Source organism: Meriones unguiculatus, chromosome 8, assembly GCF_030254825.1.
Source record: "Meriones unguiculatus strain TT.TT164.6M chromosome 8, Bangor_MerUng_6.1, whole genome shotgun sequence".
In the NCBI taxonomy this organism is placed as follows: Eukaryota; Metazoa; Chordata; class Mammalia; order Rodentia; family Muridae; genus Meriones; species Meriones unguiculatus.
This window is the reverse complement of record NC_083356.1, coordinates 63088133-63111075: the sequence shown is the minus strand read 5'-3', so window position 1 is coordinate 63111075 and position 22943 is coordinate 63088133. Positions and strand designations below refer to the sequence as shown.

The following is a 22943-nucleotide window of genomic DNA, read 5'->3' as shown; positions in this document are numbered from 1 at the left end:
AAAGTGAAAAGTCCAGAAAACTTAAATATTTAACTATCTGATAGTAAATTAGGAAATCACAGAAAAGTAATATTAATTATAATACTTACATATTCAAATTTACAAAATGTGAAATCTCTAAATAAAAATTATCTTAAAAATGTAATAATAGCCACAGGCGCATTTCTTCAGCTAGCCGTACCTGAAAGATGTAAGAGGTGGCCCTTCACTTTCAGTAAGCCCTATCTCTGCCAGTAAACTGCTCTTCAACTGGGCAGCAACATCATGAGCAGACGGCCCTGGCTTTGAACTCTCGGCTTCTTCAGGCAACACACTCTGTTCTTCCCCTTCCTTCTTTTGCCGGTTTTGCATGTTCATTACATTTTTCAGATTGGCAGCATATGACATTTTAGTTGGAAGAACCTATGCAATTTTAGGTTTAAAAGTGACACATTAGAGCATGTTCTTAACAGAGCTCTGCAGAAATCACACAGGAAGTTAAATAATACTCCCTTTCTAGAGCTTCCACCAACAAAGTGCAGTCTTCTCTTGTCAACCTGACCCTCACGGAAGAACACACCAGAGTAGCCTCAGAGAATTTCAAAGCCTGGTATTTAAGTCTCCTACATATTTTCAATAATTTTAGTACTATACTTTTCTTTATCACTTAATTATAAAAATCCATTCAGCTGTATTTCTCATATGCTGCCTTAAAACATAGTACTTTTTTTTTACTACTCAAATCAGACATATACTTCTGACAAATAAATCTGTTCTGTAATTAGTTGTGATAACTGACACTCCCACTTAGAATTTATAATCTCTTTACGACTTATTTACATAAGTGTTTCCTTAGCTGTAAAGAACGAGATACTACCCAAGAGACAAAATGACTTAAGCGTCATTAATAATGTTGCCTCCTTTATCTTTATTCTTGGTTCAAGTAACTTAGCACATCAAGGAGAAAGAACCTTGAAGGTAAGTTATACAAGTTTGTATGCAAGTACTCTTTTCATTTGGAAACCCAGTTTTCAGCAGCTCCATTAACAGTTTCTGGAGCAGATTAAGCACATAATAAAGGTATATGATGTGTGGAACTGAAAGCCAGTGAAAGTAACAGTTCACTATGCTGAAAGAAATGGACCCTGACACTTCCGCTACTGGAGAATCTACATTAATGAGTCACTTCGAATCTGGACACTGGGAAAAGTGCTAATTAACAAATACATTATAAACGTTTACTATCTTACCTCAAGGCAATTTCTGTCCATTGTAACTTCCACTAAGCATTTCCCACTACCGGCAGATGAGGAATAAAGACCCTGACTTGGACGACCAAAAAGATCTTCCTTTCTAGCATTTGGCTGGAATTTTAACAAGAATATTATAGTTAGATTGAACAACTTCAAAATCAGCTATAAAAGAACATTAGACCTGTTTGATTCACCTGCAACAAATGTGGCTGATCAGCCAAGGGTATGGCTTCAGCCAAAGGCACTTCAAATGGATTTGGGGGTATACATCCAAGGAACGTCATAGAGTCTGAACGTCGGAAAAATGGATGGTTTTGGCCAGTTTCTGCAGGAAGAGATTCATCATCCTTATCATTCAAAGTAGTGCCTAAATGGTAAAAAAATAAAAAATGAAAAAATATATATATATATATTAGCAATTAGAAATGGTAATAGAATGTCAATCTGGTCAACCTAAGATGCTTGGTTATCTCACAAAATATCAACATACTAGAAAGAAAGTTAAGGGCTGGAGATGAAGTTCAGTGGTAGGGCTCTTGCACAGGATGTATGAAACATGGGTTTAAACCCTGAAAAACACACCATACTCACTCACTCACACACACACAAACACACACACACACACACACACACACACACACACGAGTTAGTAATCCAAACTTTTGGTATTTTGTTTTGGAAACAGGGTCTTATTGTGTGACAGACTCTCCTAGAACTCACCATGAAGAATTTTGGTGTTTTTTTTTTTTTTTTAATTGATGATCCAAAATAACTCTATGTATTCTTTATCAAACAATAACAAAAAAATATATAAAAATAAAAGTTGTAAGGAATACTAGTCCATTCTATATTTAACAGTTTTCTTACATCCTTTCTTTAAATCTAGAGAATAAAGCCAAAATACAGCTAGTTTCCTCAGCATATTTCAGGACTCAACCTGGTAACACCAAAGGAGATGAGCAAAAACTGAAATCTAACTATTTGCTTCCCATACTGAAATGAGCATGGAGCTGTCTGAGCAATTTACATATTCAGCCAACAGTAGGTCAGCACATTAGCAACAGCTCTCCTGATGGGGACAAAACTTTACTAAGTTGTGGAAATAATGAATTTTGGCTGAATTTTCCTTTTGATCTCTCCAGACAGGGTTTCTCTTTGTAGCCTTGGCTGTCTTAGACCCACTTTGTAGACCAGGCTGGCCTTGAACTCAAAGGTCCATATGCCTCTGCTGGGATTAAAGGCTTATGCCACCACACCCAGCTGGTGAGATGTTCAGAAAAAGAGAAGCCAAACCCACCACCATAAACAACATCAACAACAACAATAACAACAAACTCAGACCAGTTGTCTTTCCCTAAGCTAATAAAAATATTGGCTGCAAATAATAATAAACAGGAAACTAGACTATTTGATCCCATTTTAAATCTCCCATTTTATACTTCCAACTAAAATAATGGAAAACTACAAGTTGGCTCAACAATAGTGGTTCTCAACCTTCCTAATGCTGTGACCCTTTAAAACTTTTCTTAGTTTCTATGCTCAAGCATAATTTACATTTTAACTAAATCTATTTTACATCAAAATTAACAAAGGCTTTCCAAAGACTTAAAGTAACAGTAAATATAAACTAAGAGAAATGAGAAAAATTTAAAAAGTATGGAAAATTCATAACATTAATTCAATCTTAATTATGAAACATATATAACACCAAAGATGTGTAAAGAAAATGACAAAAAAAAAAAAAAGGTAAGAAATTTGACATAGAGAAGAAAAGAGAAATTCCCATCCAGCGAGAAAAATAATGTAGTTAAAAAGCCTGGAGGAAATACTGAGCAGCCATTTCTTAAAAGTAGACTGGTAGACTTTCTATGCACTAACTTTGATTGGTGTCATCATCATTTTCATGTTCTGAATCTTCATTATCAATACCCAGTTCCAAAAGTTCTCGCGTCCTTAAAAAGAACAAAGTCAGTCACTTAAATTAAATATTTGTGTGGTATGAAAAACAACACAGGTGAGGGGGGCCGCTAGAAAAAGACATTGGAAATGTTACTTTGGTAACTTAACCCATGTGTATGTTTGTGTCACGTGTATGTGGAAGTCAGAGGACAATTTGCAGGAGTTGGTTCTCTGCTTCCACCATGTGGGACCCAGGAACTGAATTCAGGTGGTTAGGCAGCACCATCTGACCTCTCACCCTGGAATCTAACTTATACCTAGCACTACTGTTCAGTTTCAGATAATGGGAAATAGTAACGGGATCTGCCTAATGACTTAAAAAACAAAATGGGCTCAAGAGAAGCCAAAAACAAACAAATCACTAAAGAAAGAATGAGTGTCCACACAAACTTTCACCCAAAATATGACAAGACTTAAAGACAAATATCTCAACTACATTAACTTTAGTTTCCTGGGTTTTCATTTAATTGAAAAGTCATGGCAGAGACTGGCAGGATGATGTCAAGCCCTCTTTCCTACATGAAATACCTGTGTTCTCTTTTGCAGTGCTGATCTCCTTAATTCACACTGTGACTGTTTACTCAGAAACCACAACAAGTAAGTACTTCTCAAAACCCAACAAGGTACAGATATACCTTTTGCGTTCCAGTTGAGGGGTGTCCAATGTTGTCTGTTGATTCATTGCTTTAATCCAATATATAAGGGCTTGGAAGACATATGCCACATGTTTCAATGAGCACACATCCAATACTGGAAGAACATCAGAATGCTCATCATTATGAGACCTCATTAAAGAAAGGGCATAATTGAGAAAATCTCCTCGAGCAGACATCATTCCCTGGCGGGCGCTAAGCAATGTGGCACGTCTAGAGGGACAAAAAGAAATGAAACGTTTATAAAAACCACAAGTATGAAAGTTCATAAATATGTAAACTTAACAAATGAAAACAGCCAATGCCCATCAGTTACGAGCACTTGATGCTCTTACAGAGGACTGGGCTTCAGTTCCCAGCATCCACATGGTGGCACACAACCAGTCATTACTTCAGTTCCAGGGGGATCTGACACCCTTGATGGCCCCCTTAGGTACCATAAAACTAATCTTAAAGAGAGAAAACAGAAGCCGGGCACAGTAGGGCACACCTGGAATCCCAGCAGTCTGGAAGTTCGAGGCCAGCCTGGTCTACAAAGTGAGTTCAAGAAAACCAAGGCTACACAGAGAAGCCCTGTCTTGAAAACAGAAACAGAGATAGAAGATAGAAAAAGAGAGATAGAAAATAGAGCATTTATAGGTACTCTTTAGGAATACCATTGCTTATGACTTATAGTCCTACATGTCAGGGTCCCTACTAACAGTCCTAAAAGGTCTGAATTTGCATTTCTAACAAGCTGTCAGTTAAGGTTAATGACAGAACTCTAGGAACTATTATGAGATGCACTACCTGTGCTGGCTAGTCCTTTGTGTCAACCTGATAGTAGTTAAGAGTCCTTTAGGAAGAAGGAACCATCAAAATGTCAGATAAGCTTCTAAGTAAGACTGTGGGGCAATTTCCTCTCTTATGTTTAATGTGGGAGGGTCTGGCATACTGTGCATGGTCTACACCCAGATGCTGTGAACAGGTAGACTGAGCAAGCCATAAGCAAAACAATAAGCAGTCTTCCTCCAAGACTTCTGTATCAGTTCCTGCCTCCTGCTCCGAGTTCCTAACCTGACTTCCCTGGATACTATGTAGAAGCTGTAAGATGATAAACACTTTCCTCCTCAAGCTACTTATGGTTATGGTGTTTTATCACAGCAATAGAAAAGGGAACTAAGATACTACTATATAATATCAAATGTCAGACATGGTACTCATGCTATCCCAATGATCTGGGATATGAGAGGCTGAAAGACAGAGAATGGAGCAGGCTGGGCTATATAGCAAATGATGCCAGGCTACTACTACATAGCAAAATATCATCTTCAAATAGATGGGCGACTGACAGAAGTATGGAAGGAAGGTATCAAAACCTACAAGCAACAAATAAAAGTATTAAGTGACCTGGACTTCTATCAAAATTAGAAACTTTTGTACCTCTCAAAGGACACCAACAAGAAAGTGAAAAAGGGAGTCTGGAGAGATGGCTCGGAGATTAAGAGCACTTGCTGTTCTTCCAAAGAACCCTAGTTTGCATTCCAGCATCCAAGTATGGCAGCACAGAATTGCCATTAATTCCAGCTTCAAAGGATCCAATGCCCTCTAGGGATGCCACAAATGACATTCACCCACACATATACACAATTAAGGAAAAAAATAATAAGACACGCCCCCAATAAAGAAAAGAGAGGAATAAAAATCCTTGAAAACCTTGATAAGGAATTCTTATCCAAAATATTAAAGAACTCCTATAACTTAAATAAAAACTAAAAAAGCTACTTTACAGCTGCACAGCTAAACAGACATAGGGCAAAACTGCCCATCAGAACATAAGAAAATAATCCAGTATCATTAGCAAATCAAAACCGCAGTGAACACAGATCTGTAATTTGAGGTGTCCCCACCCCTTAGGCAGGAGGACTGTTCAAGGCTCTATTACACCTAATAAGATGTCCACCATCAAAAAGATACGGAGAAATGGGTGGGTATGATCCGTGCCTATAACCCTAGGACATTCGAGGTGGCTACAGAAAGATCAGAAGTTCAAAGTTATCCTCTGCTACAAAAAGAGATTGAGGACAGAAAAAAAAAAAAAGGGTGTACAAAACGAAAGCTCTCTCAAATACTGTTATTTGGAAAATACTGCTTTTAGGAAAACAGTCCAGCAGCATCTCAAAATGTTAAGCATATACCATTACCATATGATCTAGCAATTTTACAAACTACACGTCCACACAAAACCTTTATGGAAACATGCAACGTCATGCACAGTAATGAAGAGGCAGAAATACTCCAAGTGTCAGCTGATGAATGGTTAAGTAAAATGTGGTGTAACATACATGAGACAGAATATTTTTAAAGCGTGCTAAACATAGGTGATCAAAAAAAAAAAAAAATTCAGGTTAAATGACAGAAGCCAGTCCAAAAAACCATGTATTGTTTAATTCTATTTACATAACAAGTTCAGAATCTACAGACAGATAATAGAATACAAATGACCACTAAGATGTGTAATATTTCCTAGAGATGATGAAAATATTCCAAATTTATAATGAGCCAACCATATACTCTAAAAAGAGTAAATTATAGATATACTATGTGATTATAATGTAATAATGACTGAGGCGGGGGAGAAAGACACAACACTGAGCGATCAAGATCCCACATCACAGTCCTCTGCTTTGTTTTAAAGAGTATTTTATGTATGTAAGTGTTTTGCCTGGGGAAAAATTTATACAAATGTGCACCATGTCAGTACAATGCCCACGGAGGTCAGAAGAGGGCGTCTGATCTCCTGGGACTGGAGTTAAAGATGGCTGCAAGCTGCCATGTGTGTGCTAGGTCCTCTGCAAGAAAAGAGTTGTTAACCACTGAACTGTCTCTCGAGCCACAAAATACTGTGTTCTTTTACAGCAATTGACTACAGCCTAAGAAAGACAAAAACTTTTGTCCTTTTGTGGAGCAGGACTCCACAACAGAAAAACTACTCCCTCCTCCATCGTTCTTTCTAATGCAGATATAATATCTTTACCAACCAGCTCACCAAATTTGTTCCCAGTTCCCGAACATTCAAAGGTTAAGTATGTCAATTCTATTCCTAGATTTTTCTTATTTTCCTATTCGTTGTTTAGAATTAAGTACAGAACAGAACCCTTGCCCCACCCTGCCCTGTCAACAGTTCTCAGTGTTTTCTCTCATCTTGTCCTCTCCCACAGTCTCCAGACCTCTGTCCTCTCACTTCTTCATCTGCAGTGAGAACAAACCCACAGACACTGACTACCAACCATCACCTTCAGTGGATGGTACAGCTATTCCTCTTGACATCACTGCTGGGCTAACTCCTAGTCCCGAGAGGGGCTCTTTATAACTGAATAGAGAGGACATAGCAAATACATAAATATATCTTATGATTTAACGGGGTGGGCGGTGGTGCGTGTTGTGAAACCAAAGAACAGCAGGGACAACACACTTTAACCTTCCTGAGTACCAAATGCATCAGACTCAGTCCTAGTCAGAAACAAGTCTTTCTGGGAACATAAACCTTATAAAGGGGAGGCAGAAGAGGAAGGGGTATATGGGGGAGGAGCACACGACAGACAAGGACACAGGCCAACAGTAGCTTTTAGTAACAGATTCCTCTGAGGACATGATAAACTTCTTAAAAAATAACCTAGCTAACAATCATTTTGCTCCCACTGCCTAGCAAAGACAAGTAACATGAGGCAGCTGTGTACCTTTTTTCTTTGCCATTAAGATGAGGGAAGTTAAATGTGATAGTGATCAAAACCTCTAACCTAGGATTTAAGAGTTCTGATTCAACACATAAGTATGTATAGAGCATTTCATACCGTCTGCCTTCAAGGGTTCTTAAACTGGCCTCTTCTCGTGCAGTCATCCTCTCTCTTCGAGCTGAGTTCTGAGAGGCATGAAGGGGATGATTTGGATGTCCTGGATCACCAGCAGATGCTAATGCAGAACCATAACGTAATTGAGCTTCAGTAGAATCCATAATACTGACCATCCAGTTCCATGTAGGAATAAGCTTTTCTTCTACATAGTTCTATGAAGATCAAACTGAAATAGTCAAAACTATCCAAACAAAGCTAAATTCGATACAGCACTAGTATGTCAACATTTAAGAATTTTCTATATCCCCATTATTTTGAAAATCTAATTGATAGGCAAAACAATAAAGAACTTTTCCACAGTTTCCTACCTGTAAGTTGACTGCATCTTGGTAAGTCAGTTTCACAGCTGCTGGAATCTGAGAGTATACTAGGTGATTATACTTAGGAATAAGGCCCATCAAGTCCGAGATCTGTCTGATGACAATGCTGTAGGCCCTGGCTAAGCTGCTCGCAGACGTTAAGTAGCTGCTGGCATTGCTAGCTTCCAGTGCTGCTGCTGCGGCTGCAGCACTTGTACTGATGGTGCCACTCCGGCGTAAATTTGAAGGATCAATATAAATCAAACCTGCGGAACTTGCTATAAGGAAAAAGGACAATTGCCATGAGCTAACACAGTTGCTAACTGACACTGCATAGGCTTATAAATATCTAAATGGTCAATTAATAATATGTACATGAGCAAAACAGTGTAGCTCCACGATATAATTTGGAGAGAAAGAGTGTTAAGGGGGGGGGGGCAAAAATTAATACATTATAAACCAGGAGTAATTCTGTATCTCACAACCACCACAGAAGGAAGCGTTTGGCAATGTGTGCAGACACTTTTGGTTGCTACAAATGGGAGATGTGAAGAAAGAAGTAGAGTTTGGAAATACTACTGACACCTACCAGCTAATGGCAGTGGGTGCAATTAAACATCCTACAATGCACAACAGAGCTCTCAATAAAGAATTACCCAGCCCACAGCAACAATGCAGAGATTCAGACATCTTGACAGAATCATAATTTTGTACTTCTTATATCTGAAACTCAACAAAAGGACCTTTATACCACTTTCTTTTCTAATTTTCAAAACCACTGCCATGCTCCTAGGAATAATACTCGAGCTCCCAGACTTGCCTGCTGGTGTAGATGTGCTGGCTGGGGCTGTGCTAGCTGCTCGCTGATGTTGCGTGTTACGGACAGCCCACTGCATGGAACGAGGAGCCTGGGCAGCCCCGTTTGCATGGGAGCTATTCGTGGTTCTTTCTAATGGTTCATCAAGCATAAAGGTCTCCTGCTCTATGTCATCACTCTGGCTGCTACTGCTGTCAGAATCACTTGAGTCGTTTGATTGAGAATCATCTTCAGAAAAAAAGGCAGGAACACTGCTCGCTCCTAAAGTTTTAATTTTTAAAACAAAAAACACTGTAAGTCCACTGATAATTAACTTCACAATGTACCTCTCATTCAAGAAAAGATTATATTGAACAGTGTCAGATTGCACATAATACTGAGAATACTATAAAAACACTTTGATTAGAAAAAGAACTCTTTTAAATAAGCTTTAGCTACCCTTATGCATATCATAGAATTATCAACTCATGTTGCAGACAAACAGAATTAGCATATGCCAGGAGCAGCTTTTCCCATTAGCAACATACCTGCTTCTGAGCCAGCAGTGGCTGCAGTGACAACACTTCTGCGCCCACTAGCATTATCTTGGTTACTATGGTTACTTTCACTGTCACTTTCCGTCTCAGCAGCTGCTAATAAATCTAGCTCCATGTCACTTCCTAGAAAAGTATTAAATAATAAGGGGGGGAAAATTCAGCAACTAATACAGGTCTGAAAAGCCAGTATATCCTAGGGGTAGGAACTAAGAATCAGAGAGCCAGGATAACAGCTGTTCTTCAGAAAGAATTATGGAGAAATTCCTCAAGTACAGTAATGAGTGGACCGCAACACAGCGATTCAACTCCTGCAAAACCTTGGTTTGGGGCAGCACCCACTATCCACCTGCCCTATTTCCATCTGTTTTACTTCAAAAGAGAAAAACATTTCTTTTTAATGTCATAGATTACACACACACACACACACACACACACACACCCTTCTATCTCAGGGAGATTATAGACTGTTTTCCTTTTCTCTCCACTGCAAATTGCCCACTGTTAAATTATGACTGATTTACTTTAGAGGTGAGGGGAGTCAGACAAGTTCCTGCTTTGTAGCCCAGATTAGCCACAGATTTGAAATCCTGCCTCAGCTTCCAGAGTGCTCAATATTTTACCATTTAAGTATTTTTTAAGAAAACAGGACTACACAGGCCAGTGAGATGGCTCAGTGGGTACAGGCTACTAGTAGTTCAAGGTCTGAAATAAGATCTCACAAGGTGGCAAGAGAGAAAAAATACTGAGTTATTGCTGACCTCCACACAAACCACGACGTACACAAACTTGCAGTCACAGGCATATACACACACTAAATAAATGAATAATTTTCTAAATTACATTTATTTATTTAGTAGGGCAATGAGGTGGACTGTGCGTGACGGTCAGGACAACTGGCGGGACTGTGTTTTCTCCTTTCACCATGTGCGTCTCTAGGACTGAACTTGACAACAATACCTTTAGCCAATGAGCCACCCACCAGCCCCAAGTTGGAGAGAATGAAAGAAAAGGAAGTGGGCTAGGGATGAGTTCAGCCAATAGAGTGCTTGCTTAGTGTGCATCAAGTTCTGGGTAGATCCTCACCACCAAGTAAACTTGGCACAGTCACGCTCATCTCTAATCCCAGCACTTGGGAATAGAAAGAGGAGGAAGAGAAATTCAGGGTCATCCTCATCTGCAAAGGGAATCTGAGGCCAGCCCGAGATACATGAGACCCTGACTCAAACAAGTTCCTTAAACAAAAACAGGGGGTGGGAGGAATTAAATATGAATCATCTATGTATGTATATAATTACTTCTTAAAACTTTAAAACACACTACAGAGTGCTTTGGCAGAACATAATTTGGCTAGCTACAGAGCCAATGAGGCTTCTCTCTTTGAGGCACCGATTCGGTCACCCTAAGTACCCTCTCAATAGGCCGCATACCGTCTTCATCGTGCTCGTCATGATGTCCCTCTGCCTCAGCATTCTCCTCCCCGTGCTCTTCCTGCTCATCGTGATGGTCCTCTTCTCCAGCCACGCCTTCCACCACCTCAACCTAAACACAATCAATCACATAGCAAACCTCTATCTCTACTACTTATGGCCACAGAATTAGAGAACTAAAATGTAAAGCTCTCTAAAATAAGAAACTCTAAATTTACATTATGTAGCCAAAAATGAATAGAACAAAAGTTCACAGGCTGGCTGGAACATGATAGTTTTAAAATACTGCCATTAATACTGACTTCCACTGACTGCTCTTCCCACCAAATCCAAGTGCGTCATCTGCATTTCAAACAATTAAAAATACCTCTTCCACATCTGCTGAAACAATATCATCCTGTTCTTCGTCTCGGCCTCTGACTGGCTGTGACTGGCTGATGCGCCTCTGCTGTGGGTTCCGGATGATGTAAGCTGACTGAGACTGACTGGAGCTGTAAGGAGCAGGGAGGTGGTGAAGATGCAGTGCCGCAGCTCACACAGCACACTGCACATGTCTCACTGGAATCCTTTGTGCAGCTCATTCCTTACATTCTTTCTTTCCTCCAGCATCCTCAGTTGCCAAAAGCACTGCAGCCAACACTCACCCATTAACAGACACAATTCCTATTCTGTACCAGCGTGTTACCCACTGACTTGTTAGTGGGTGGGCAGGGGGTGGGAAAATCAAATTTACAAATCATATACTAAAACAGAGTAACAACCAAAAGAGTGGTCAAAGTTTCCCTTCTCTTAAAAGTTGCCTTAGAAATAACCACATAAAAGTTAGAGAAGAATCACTGAATTCAGTTTTAAACAGACTGAAAACTAGAGATGTGATATTAAATGGCCCTATGGCAACTTCATTTAGAGATTCAGGAATGAACCAAAATAATTAAATTTACGAGATGGTAAGCTTTTAGCATCTTTCATCATTCCGTTTTCCTGAGAAAGGAGAATCAAAGACACTCTTATATAGGCATGAGTGCCAACTAAGGTAGGCCTGCCCTCATAGAGGCAGCCAGGCACTCGTCTCGCAACAAGCCTTTCAGTGCTAAAACACATGCACTATGACAAGGGCAAAGGAGATACTGAGAGAAAAACCATTACAAGGTCTTTTTCTCTTTCTTTTTCGAGACAGGGCTTCTCTGTGTAGCCCTGGCTGTCCTGGAACTCACTCTGTAGACCAGGTTGGCCTCCAGCTCAGAGATCTGCCTCCTGTGCTGAGATTAAAGGCATACAGCACCACACCTGATTATGTCTTTCTTAACTTCTGTCCCATTTTTCATTTAGTAGTGAGTTGCTTCATTTCCAAGAGTTTGATGCTTTTTGTTGTTGATATTCAGCTTTAATCCATGGTGTTAAGATAGGTACTAAAGCATCATTATATGTGCATGAGGTTACAAAATTAGACTTGAGAAATCTGTTTCTGTTGCTACTCAAAAGCACAGCACCAATGAGCTGAATACAACATTTCCATAATAAGAATGAACATACCTGCTTGACTGATCTGATGATGGTCGTGGTGGTAATGGTTCTACTGAAAATAATTCTTCACTGCCTTGCATGGCATCTATGCTAGTACTGGCCAGTGTAAATGGTGCTGTGGGGCGGGCAATCCCCATCCTGACAGGAACAATCAAGGACTCTGCTACATTGCACAATTCTTCTACAGCATAAGGAAGTAATGCTTGGAATACACGTTTGCATTTTCCAATTGGCTGTGGAATAAAGTTGCTACAGCAGAAAGGAAAATAGAAATCTGAGTCTTCTCATGTACATATTAACATTATCACACTAAAAACTGTGTGCTGAAATTTTTCAAGTGCCTTACTTTTTCTTTTTGGATGAAGCCATTTCCACACTAAGAATGACAAACACCCTTGCCACCGATCGCAGAAACCTCATTGTCACAGCAATTGCTTCTTCTCGGCGTCCAGGTGTGTACTTGTTTTGGAGTTCTTTTACTAATGTGCCTAGCAGAGTATCTAAAAGCTTTAAAAATTGTAATCATTCTATTAATGCTGAGATATTTCATACAATGGTTAAAGTCCAGTTTTCCAATATTCTAAAATGTTAATAGTTCCCAAGAAAAATGTTAAAAATGAGCCAGGCACAGTGGCACACACCTGTAATCTTAGCACTCAAGGGGACAGAGGCAACAGATCTCTGTGAGTTCAAGGCCAGTCTGGCCTACAAAAGCGGGTCCAGAACAGCCAAGGCTACACAGAGAAACCCTGTCTCGAAAAACAAAAACACAAACAAACAAAAGTTAAAAATGTTTTTTGGTGTGTGTGTGGGGGGGGGGTGTACATATAGTTCTGTGTGCATGTGGAGATGAGAACAATTTGCAGGAGGTGGTCCTCTCCTTTTACCATGTGGGTGCCAGGGGTTGAACTCAGGCTGTTACAATTTGGTGGCAAGCACCTTCATACCTGGCTAAGCTACCTTGCCATGCCTTGTAACAAAATCTTGAAACAAACTGAACCAACCCAGTTACAGGGTCAGTGATTAAGCAATACACCTACCACTATGTGTATGATAGACAGTGGATCCCAAATGTAAACTACCTTGACTTTTGTTCCATAGTTCTACATATCCTCATCATGCATGTTTAGAAGAGACTATCAAATAAGTAAAATCAGAAGAATATAGTTCACTTACTACAACACACAACACAAAGCACAAAGGACATTCAAATATTTAGTAATTAACTTTATAATCCCATTATTGGATTTACTACTTTCTAGTCTTTCCTGTGCATTAAAATAGGTATCAACTAAAACAAAACAAAACAAACAAACAAAAAAATAGCCAATCTGGTGTTCTATTTTTAATGTTGCTTATAATAATCTTTATATCAAAACATGTTGGATTTCATTTCAGTAAATGGCTAGGCTGTAATTTAAGATCAACAACAGTTAGATTCACAAATTATTTTTTTATTTTCTTGATTTTGCATTACTATATCATAATTTTATTCTGCTACTGTAAATTATTTAGTACAGGTTTGAATAACAACTGACAATAACAAATTAGCTTGCAGAGAAGATGAAATGCAACGTCATGTCAGTGCCTAAGTAACTTCTTTTCACCATGGATCCTATTTTAGTTTACAAAAAAAGAAAAAAAAAAAAGGTTTACACATTTTATCATTTTAGGGTTTTTATTTAAAATAAATTTCTTTCCATTAAAAGACATCCAAGTTAACTGCCCCAATTTTATTTCCTTTGACTTAATCAGAAGTTATAAGCCTTATAAGTCTAACTTTTAAAATCATGGGATCCTAAGAATAAATGTATATATTCAAGAACTCACCAAAATATCTGCTGTACACTTGACAATAAGGCAATGAGTGAAACAGTCTAGCCGAATTGTGCCACTTTGCTGATTGAGGTATACCTGCTCTTCCGGCAAAAGATGGCCTATTCTACTGCTGGCACTCAGACTGGAGAAAGGCAAGGAGAGACAGAATACACTGTAAAAAGCAACATTAACACAGGGCCAGAGAAAGTATAAATGTTCTAACAAATACATACGGGTCTTTATTCTCCTGTGACCCAAACATAATCATAGATCTCAAAGCATTCCAGTCCTGCAGGACGCGCTCTAATGCAAGCTGGGCAAACCTTGGGGGCTCTAAGTCGTGATCAGGCATATCTGAATCTGAAAAGGAGGGATGGGTCAGACAAAAGCAAAACTTACTGCTTTCCACATCAGTCAGTCCAAATTGTGATTCACTCACCATCAGGACTGGCTGTTTTCCTATTGCGGTCCTCCCGGATTCGTGGTGGCCTGTACTGGCAGTGCTCCACTGTCTGTCTGGCCACAGTCTGTACTAAGAACAGCAAGAGGTGCTCTCCCCTGGAAAACAGGGCATGTTGTGAGGATGGGAGACATACCAATATATGTGGAGCTCTTTCCATCTACCTATTTTGCATCATAAGATTTCTACTTGCCTACTGTTTGGTAGGGTGACCAGATTTGTAGCAGTGAGCAGGCGATAAAGTAGATCAAGACGAGCAGATTTCTGTCCAGCAATCAGAGTTTTACACTTACATTTCTCCCAACAATCACAATAGGCTGTTGGTGAAGTCCGCTTGAGTCTATAAAAAAATTCACAGAAAAGTTCATATATGGAAAACCTTTAAAATAGACCTACAATGAAATGAGCAGCTATAACTTGATCAAACTAGAGAGTACTCTTGTTTACGTTAAAATGAAAGTGTAACTGCTATATACAAGAAAGATTACTTAATGGTGTAAAGTCTAGAAAGCAACACAAAAATTCCTATGACAAATAGCACTCTGTAATGCCCTGGGACAGTCATGTCTATTGTCCTTCCCAATCCCCAAATCCCCAAGCTACCCTACGTGGTCCTCACATATGTATTGAGTCAATTCTAACCATGATAAGCACATGCTTCCTGCATGTGTATTTATCTGACAAGACTGCAAATGCTGTAGGAAGTGAAATACCTGGTTCACCCTGCCATGACAACCAGTATAGTGAGCATGAGCATACTTAAACAGAGTGTAACTAAGCATCAGTGCAAAAACTGAGGTGACCATTTCACACTTATCTGTCTGTTTGTTTATGGGGCAGGGTGAATGAAGAACAGAGGTACACTTGTGCCACAGAGTATGTGTAAAAGTCACAGAACAATTTGCAAAAAGTCTATTCTCTTTTTGCATTAAGTAAGCCCAGGGATGAAACTCGGGTTTTTCGGGCTTGGCAGCAAGTACCTTTAGCCACCCATCCATCTACCAACTCAAAATGGAGGGTCTTGACAGCCCATTTTTCTACTACCTACATCATCTACACATTTTTGCCACTGATAAACAATATTCACTGAGATACTGCAAATGTTAAGCTACTGAGTTTCACTGCTTAGGTAAAACTATCAAAACCAGCTAAAACCAGCTTCTATAAAATAAAAGATTACTACATCTAAACACTAAATAAGGCCTCATAACACATTTAATAATACCTACAGAGGGAGAGGTGTTGGTAATTAGTTACAAAATACAGATGAAACTATTCTGTGAACATGCTTAAAAACATTAATCTGATTGATTAATAAATTGATCTGATTAATAAATAAGAATAATCCAATTCTAGTCACAAATTCCTTAGCCCTGCTTTTAACTAAGGATCACAACACCTTAAGTAAAATAAAGCAAGTGTTTGACAATATACTTTAAACTAAAAGCCACATTTCTGTATGTACAAAATGAAATGTGAGGAAAACCTCACTTTCTGAAATAAAGCAACAATTAAAGCATAATATATGTATTTTGTACTGCAATATATGCCCCAATCTTTTCGGAGATTAAAATTAGACTTACTTGCAATCATGCCCTTTGTGACAAACCCTTGCACATTCCGTACAACAACAGAGTGACTCCAGTAAACCACAAGTTCTACATTCAAAAATGTCCTGAAATTAAAATGGGTCACTTTTTAAAACAGCGTTATCGTATCTGTATCTCCTTATAATTTAATCACAGTTAGTAGCAGAGTGATATTAAGATGTGCAGGAAGCGATGAGAGCGTGATAAATGTGCAGTTGACAATGTAAAGGATGAGAATAGTATACCAAACAGTGTATTATTATATCAAAAATAATTCACTGCTATTTCAAAATACACAGTAAATATAAAACCTGTATCAATAGCCATGGATCAGATTTACCACCTGTGAAGACCTAAATCATTATAAGATTATAACTGCCATATTTGAATAATGACCCTTTTTGCCATGTATGTGTAGGACTCAATCAAAATTAAGTCTTTGGACAATTGTAAAAGCGAAAGTAAAAGAAAACAACAGGCATATTCACAAACTTTTAACTCTAGTTAGAGGAGAAGGAAAGGAAAGCTTTAGCAAGGACATCTTCAGGCACCTTTAGGACCACTTACCTGGTTAATGTGCTCTGCTCCAGTCCACGTGAAACTGCAGGTGTCATTGCAGCACAGGACATACAAAGGGGAGTCATCAGGATTGGTCCCTGATGGGCAAACCATTCCCATAAACACATCTTCCTCCTTCTCACTTGGAGATACTTCAGCTGAAGTATTAAAAAGACAGAAATTCAAATATCAACAAAGGACTTAATCACAACCACAACTGAAGAGCTTTAATATACATTCAGAAAGCATTACATACTAATTAAAATTCTTTGTTAGTCAAAATTTCCAGTCTGACTGGAGATGGCTCAACTGTTAAGAGCACTGGCTGTTCACCCGGAGTAACCAGCACCCACAAGGCAGCTTAAAACTGTCTTAACTCCAGTTTCCAGAGAGCTTATGCCTGCTCCCAGCCTTCACAGGATTCAGGCACACACATGGTGCATAGACACACATGAACACAAAATACCCATGCAAATGAAAATAAATAATTTGCTGTTTTAAATTGTAAAAGTCAATATATAAGAAAATCAAACCAATTCTGGAACAAAAAAGGCAAAGCAGAACTACACTGTGATGGCAATGCACATTACAATTCTTAGTCCTGTGTCCAGTAGTGAAGACTCAAATCTTAGTGAGACCCGACAGCACACACCTATAATCCCAGCACACTGGAAGCAGAGGCAGGAGACCACAAACTAGAGGTTAGCCTATACCATTAAGTAAAGACAGTGTCTCAAAAGCACTAAAATTCGAGTCTGTGTTTCACTTAGTAAATTATGACCATATCACAATTTATTAACCAGTGTTTGAAAAAAGACAGTTCACCTTTTAAGAACTGCATGGCAGAAACTGATAATCCTCAATTCTTGCTATATGTAAAATACTGTAAAGTCAGATGTAGCTATACTGTTGTAGTCTATTATTACTCCATAGTCTTATCATATCCATCAATAAAGTATACTGTCAGATTTTATACTACCAATTATAAATGTAGTCTTCTAAGTAAAAAACGTCATACCAATTGCTTTTTGATAAAATTAGAAAATGTATTTGAAAAGAGTATTAACAAAATTTTAGATATACAACTATCTTGATAATTTCAATATCATTTACATACACAAATATGGTTTGAACAACTGCAATGGTAGATGTGAAGAGCATCTTTTCAAATTTTAAGAGGAGCAGCTCATTTATGCCTTGAACCGTGTCTATTACCTTTGGCAATTTTCTGGGCTGTCTCTAAGATGGTGATGGCAGCGGGGTACGCTCGGCCACTGACCGCTGACATGAATGGGGTCATCCCTCTTGCATCCCTAGAATGAGAGAGATTATGCGGTAAACTTTTATCATCTAGGCCAGGTGTGATGGCTCACACCTTTATTCCCAGCACTCCAGAGTCAGAGGCAAGCTCATCTCCATGAATAGCCAGCCTGGACTACAGAATTCCAGGCAAGCCAAGGCTACAAAGTTAGACACTATCTCAAAAACACAACATCTACTGTTATCTTCCTATTTTACTAGAAAAGAAGTGTTGGTGATAAACATGCAAGCGAACTTTTGTTTGTGTCACAGAAAGACTAACTCTGTGATGCTGCTGGAAACAGACATTACTATTATAGTCTATGTTGGCTAGTCCTAGTACTAGGATGATGAACTACACATGTCAACATCATTCTGTGTTCTTTTTTTTTTTCCACAGAAAAACCTACACTCTGATCCATGCAACATAAAAGTCAATTTCTATTCATTCCAGGTATGCTCTCTGATGTTGAGAAGGCCTCTTCACTAAAGAAAATTTAGTAGCAGAAGAAATATAGCGATAGATTCTAATTTTTTAATACAGCACAGGATCAACTTAAACAGTACATCACGAAGCTAACCCTTCGTAGGAAGTCTATCAGGCCTCTTACTTGGCAGACAGGAGCTCTCGTAGATAAGGCTGCAGAACCGCACTGTCACATAACAATTTTAATATAAAGTGAGCGTTTGCCTTTCGATCCTTGGATTCTACTACAGAAGGCTCTGTGGAAGGACCTGTAATTAAGCAGATTCATTTAGTACCAAGCAAACCTATCAGGTACATATTGAGCTAGTTCACCAGAACAATATCCATAAAAATAAGTGAACTCAATACAAAGAATCTAGCATATTAACACGTCTTATAAATTTCAATTGATTTCTTAATTTATATACACAAACAGTATACCACAATGCACATAAAATAGAGAGAGAGAGAGAGAGAGAGAGATTACATAGAAATACTTTTCTAAACAAAGAAAAATCTTTTTGAGACAAAAAGTTATTCAAAGTTATTCCAGTGTGTCCCTCTAAGTTCAAAAAGTCCAAGTAGACAAATAGTAGTCTTACCTGGAATGGTGGAGGTGCTTGGTCCTTGACCACTGCCAGTTGCTGCTGTGGTAAGAGATCCCACAGCGGGGGCCAGGATAAAATCAATGTCACCATCTTTCAGTAAACAGAAGAGCAGGATGCACATCACTATGCGCAGCATACCCCTAATCTTTCTCTGCACAGGCCTTAAGGCTTTTCTCCGCAAACCAAAGGTCAAATCCAACAAAAGGTTAAGGGAAATTTCTTTTCTGACTATAAGAGGAACCCACTGGGCAGATCATTCAATTATCTTGATGTATTCCCAATCAAGGGGTCATCTAGCCTCTTAACACTACGGAAATAATTATGTCAGAGAAAATGGTAAAAAACCCCTTAAGCCAAATTTTCAAGTAATCAATTTGTAGTGTTCACCATACTAAGTTCACAATCTTTTAAATATTTCACTAAAATGTTCATTTCTCCTTTCACAACATTGCCTTTTTAGTAAACACTAAGTAAAACAAGAGATCTTACCAGGATCCATTGAAGGAGGGTCAGGAACCCAACTAGGGGGAGCTATGGGGGGTGAAACTGGATCCTGGTGGTCACTGGATGAAGCTCCAGCCTCATGTCTACCCAAACCAGCTGCTCTCAATGACCGTCTCATCATTTCCCGTAATCTCAAACTAGAAGGACATGGACAAAATCAGAACTCATTACCATGTCTAACCCAACAGGAGGTGTATAGAAGTTCTCATCTGAGAAGCTCAAAGATTTGTTCTATAAGCAAACACTCCAGGCAAGGGAAATGAAGTACAAATGCCAATTCTGTAAATCCCAGAATGAGTCAGTAGAGGATAGAAATGAAGCTAGGGCAGTCTAGTATCCAATGCAACACTGAAAGCATTACAGTAGCTCCCTACACACGTAAGCAAAGGGAACAAAAGTTTCAGTGAAATAAGATTAGAAATACTCTTTCATACACTCAGAATAAATGAACAGCTAGACATTAGAACAAAGATTTTTGGTCCCATTTCCTAAAAATTAAGTTTAATAACAAATATCAATAAAACTACTGATTAGTACAAAATGAAGTTAGCCTACTAAATCCCTTTTCTGTGAACTTAAAAGCAATTAAACTAATATCCACATGAGCAATTTTAAAACAAAGAACAATTTAGATGTTTTAATACCCCCCCAAAAAAAAAGACCCCCAAAACAAAAACAACGAAAGAAAACAAGCCTCAACAAATAGTACAACTCACATCATCAAGAAATTAATGAAAACTAAAATTGTTACTGCCTGGGGCTTGATTTCTTTTTTTTTTTTTTTTTTTTCCTCCTGCTATAAATAAAGAACACTGTACAGGTGGTTTACATCACTACAAATATAACTACCCACAAAGACCCCGTTACGGGATCTGGTGCCTTCCTACACACAAGCCTGTACTATACCTGAAGAAAAGCTCAGGCAGCCACACAGCCATGTTAGGAGTGATAGTGATTAAGAGAACACAGATCCCTTCACTGAGCCACAGTTTTTAAGGCCTCTAAATAAAGAGTAAAAACTCAACTATAAGGGCAAAATAACACATGGGGACTTCATGTTTCCATGCAGCCATAATCCCAAAGACATGACTTCTAGTGTGAAAGACCTAATACTTTATGAGATAAGCATAATATAAATAAATAATCCTAAATGAATGTTAATGCTTGAGTCTCCAGCTGTAATAACTATTTAATCTCAGAGTAAATGTGTTTTTTTTCCACATCAACATATGTTTGCTTTTATAAGAAAAAATTAAGGGCATGACCATTTCTTTTAAGATGCTATTTCCAGAAATGTGTTTTTAGGAACTTATTTGTGGTGTACTTCCTGGAACAAACACTGAAAGACCCCACAAAGTAAATGTTAATACTTCAAGTAATGTAGAACCTACTATAATATTTACCCCTGTAAGTTATCTATTGAACATTCTCCCCCTCCCAATTTAGAAATTAAGATCGAAAGTTTTTGTAAGACAGAAGGGAGCAGAATGCCTGACTATTTCAAAGTCACCTCTCTGTTCAAAGCCAACACTCAGAGAAAAAAAGCAGGTTTCTTCCCAGTGACTGTACACTGATGATAAGACGCTGAGTGTGCCAACATGTTGGACTCAAAGCACAGATGAGAAAAAATATAGGAAATGGAAGCACTGCAAATAACCTGAAAATAAATGTGTGTTTGGGACCTATTAAGAAACATGCTCATTCCAGGTTCACAGTGAAATGCCTACTGGGTAAGAAATACAAAATAAATGATTGTAAAGGGAATTCAGGCGTAAGAAACAGAAATCGTGGCAAACTAGAGGAATACATGTTCATCTAAAGGCATTCAGGTTTTAAAAAAATGAACACTGCATAGGCCAGAGAAAACACATGTGGGATATTCTCCAACTTCTAGCTTAGAGTACATTAAGAGTAAATGAAGGTAATTGAGACCATAGTCTCATCTTGAACTTGCAAACTCCCAGCTTTGTTGCTGTGATGTAGTCAATTCAATATTAAATGAGGGGGTCATTCCTTGTCATTTTTTTAAATTGTCCTTAACCTTTTTCTTCATTAGGTCTTGGGAACATTTTTAAGTATATTGCCCAGCTCCTCATACAGATTCTTAAAAAATAAAAAAACAAAAACAAAAAGAAAATTATTCTTCAAGATGCTGTACACAATTCATGGAGATTCACCTGGATCCTCAGTGGCTGAGGACAACACTGAGGCGACACCACCTTGGCTGCTAAGATTCAGAGTTTTGACATTTCTTCATATAGGCTTGCCTGGAGTCATCGTGTTTTCTGACAATATGGAAGAATTCAAGGATGGTGTAATTTCCTCTTTGTAAGCACGTTATATCCATGCTACAGAAGCCTTAGAATCCAGTCATGTTCAAATATAACACTGTGACAAAAAAGTGAAGGTCATGTGTCTTCCAGGTTAACAATTGCTAGAGTATATACACCTGCAATCAGATGCATCAACCAAGCTTTCCACTAAATCTGCCCTTTGCACTCAGGAACTATTGAGTCACATAACAAAACTTCTGAGTCATATCATCATCTGAAGTCATTACAGTATTCCATTCAACAGTGAAACTGCATCAGTTCTGAGCTTACAGCTCAGGAATCCCAGCCTGCATACTCATCAAGGGGCATCGCCTAGACAATCCATTGTAGGCTAGTGGAGGGTGTCACTTGAGTGAAGCGGTCTGTGCAATTCCTACTGCCCGGCGCGGGTATAAGCCTCCTGTGCTGTCATCTGTTCACCGGCAGCCCTGAGTTTGCACTGGTTAAGAGCACTGCAGTGGAATCTTCGGCAAATTCCTCAAAGGAGCTTAGTCTGCAAATTTATTTCTGTGAGCAATTCATCGCCCACTCTTGAAGCTCCTTTTAGTCTTTGCCTTCAAAATATTCCTTATATGAAAAAGATGGCAGATGGGCATTGGACCAACCATATCAGAGTCCAAAGTGATTGGCACCTGTAATTTCCCTGAGGAAATGAAATACCTGAAATAATTCAGAGACTAATTTCTTCATGAAGAATTTAAGTTGTTTTCCATTTTAGAGTTAACACTTAGCTTAAGGTAGTTCTAGGTAAATAAGATGGTAATAATTTTCACTCTGTGCAGTATACATGTTTTTGTACTATTTAAAATTATAATTTGGTCACCCACGGGTTTTTGTTAAGTTTCACTTTTGGATCTTTTTGAGCTCAGGAAACTATCAATCTGGTAGCCTTCCTAATGCCAATTTGAGAGGAAAAAAAAAAAAAAAAAAAAAAACCAAAACATTTTGAAAGGGAAAGATGAATGTGT

The 22943-nt window shown here is 38.6% G+C and overlaps 1 protein-coding gene across 2 annotated transcripts in view; it reads right to left on the bottom strand.

Annotated features, from left to right (window-relative positions):
* Ubr5 (ubiquitin protein ligase E3 component n-recognin 5) overlaps positions 1–22943 on the bottom strand; it is a 110808-nt gene that overhangs the window by 20196 nt on the left and 67669 nt on the right. For both annotated transcript variants that reach the window (XM_021650951.2, XM_021650954.2), the window contains exons 23-45: positions 19628–19779; positions 19133–19228; positions 18676–18799; positions 17981–18078; positions 16775–16923; positions 16202–16293; positions 14812–14958; positions 14598–14716; positions 14392–14518; positions 14171–14300; positions 12687–12847; positions 12350–12589; positions 11184–11307; positions 10817–10928; positions 9381–9512; positions 8857–9114; positions 8046–8314; positions 7678–7889; positions 3827–4057; positions 3111–3184; positions 1427–1599; positions 1230–1343; positions 182–402 (exon numbers count right to left, since the gene is read on the bottom strand). In XM_021650951.2, the coding sequence (XP_021506626.1) occupies positions 182–402; positions 1230–1343; positions 1427–1599; positions 3111–3184; positions 3827–4057; positions 7678–7889; positions 8046–8314; positions 8857–9114; positions 9381–9512; positions 10817–10928; positions 11184–11307; positions 12350–12589; positions 12687–12847; positions 14171–14300; positions 14392–14518; positions 14598–14716; positions 14812–14958; positions 16202–16293; positions 16775–16923; positions 17981–18078; positions 18676–18799; positions 19133–19228; positions 19628–19779 (3555 nt within the window). The remainder of the gene's footprint in view (positions 1–181; positions 403–1229; positions 1344–1426; positions 1600–3110; positions 3185–3826; positions 4058–7677; positions 7890–8045; positions 8315–8856; positions 9115–9380; positions 9513–10816; positions 10929–11183; positions 11308–12349; positions 12590–12686; positions 12848–14170; positions 14301–14391; positions 14519–14597; positions 14717–14811; positions 14959–16201; positions 16294–16774; positions 16924–17980; positions 18079–18675; positions 18800–19132; positions 19229–19627; positions 19780–22943) is intronic.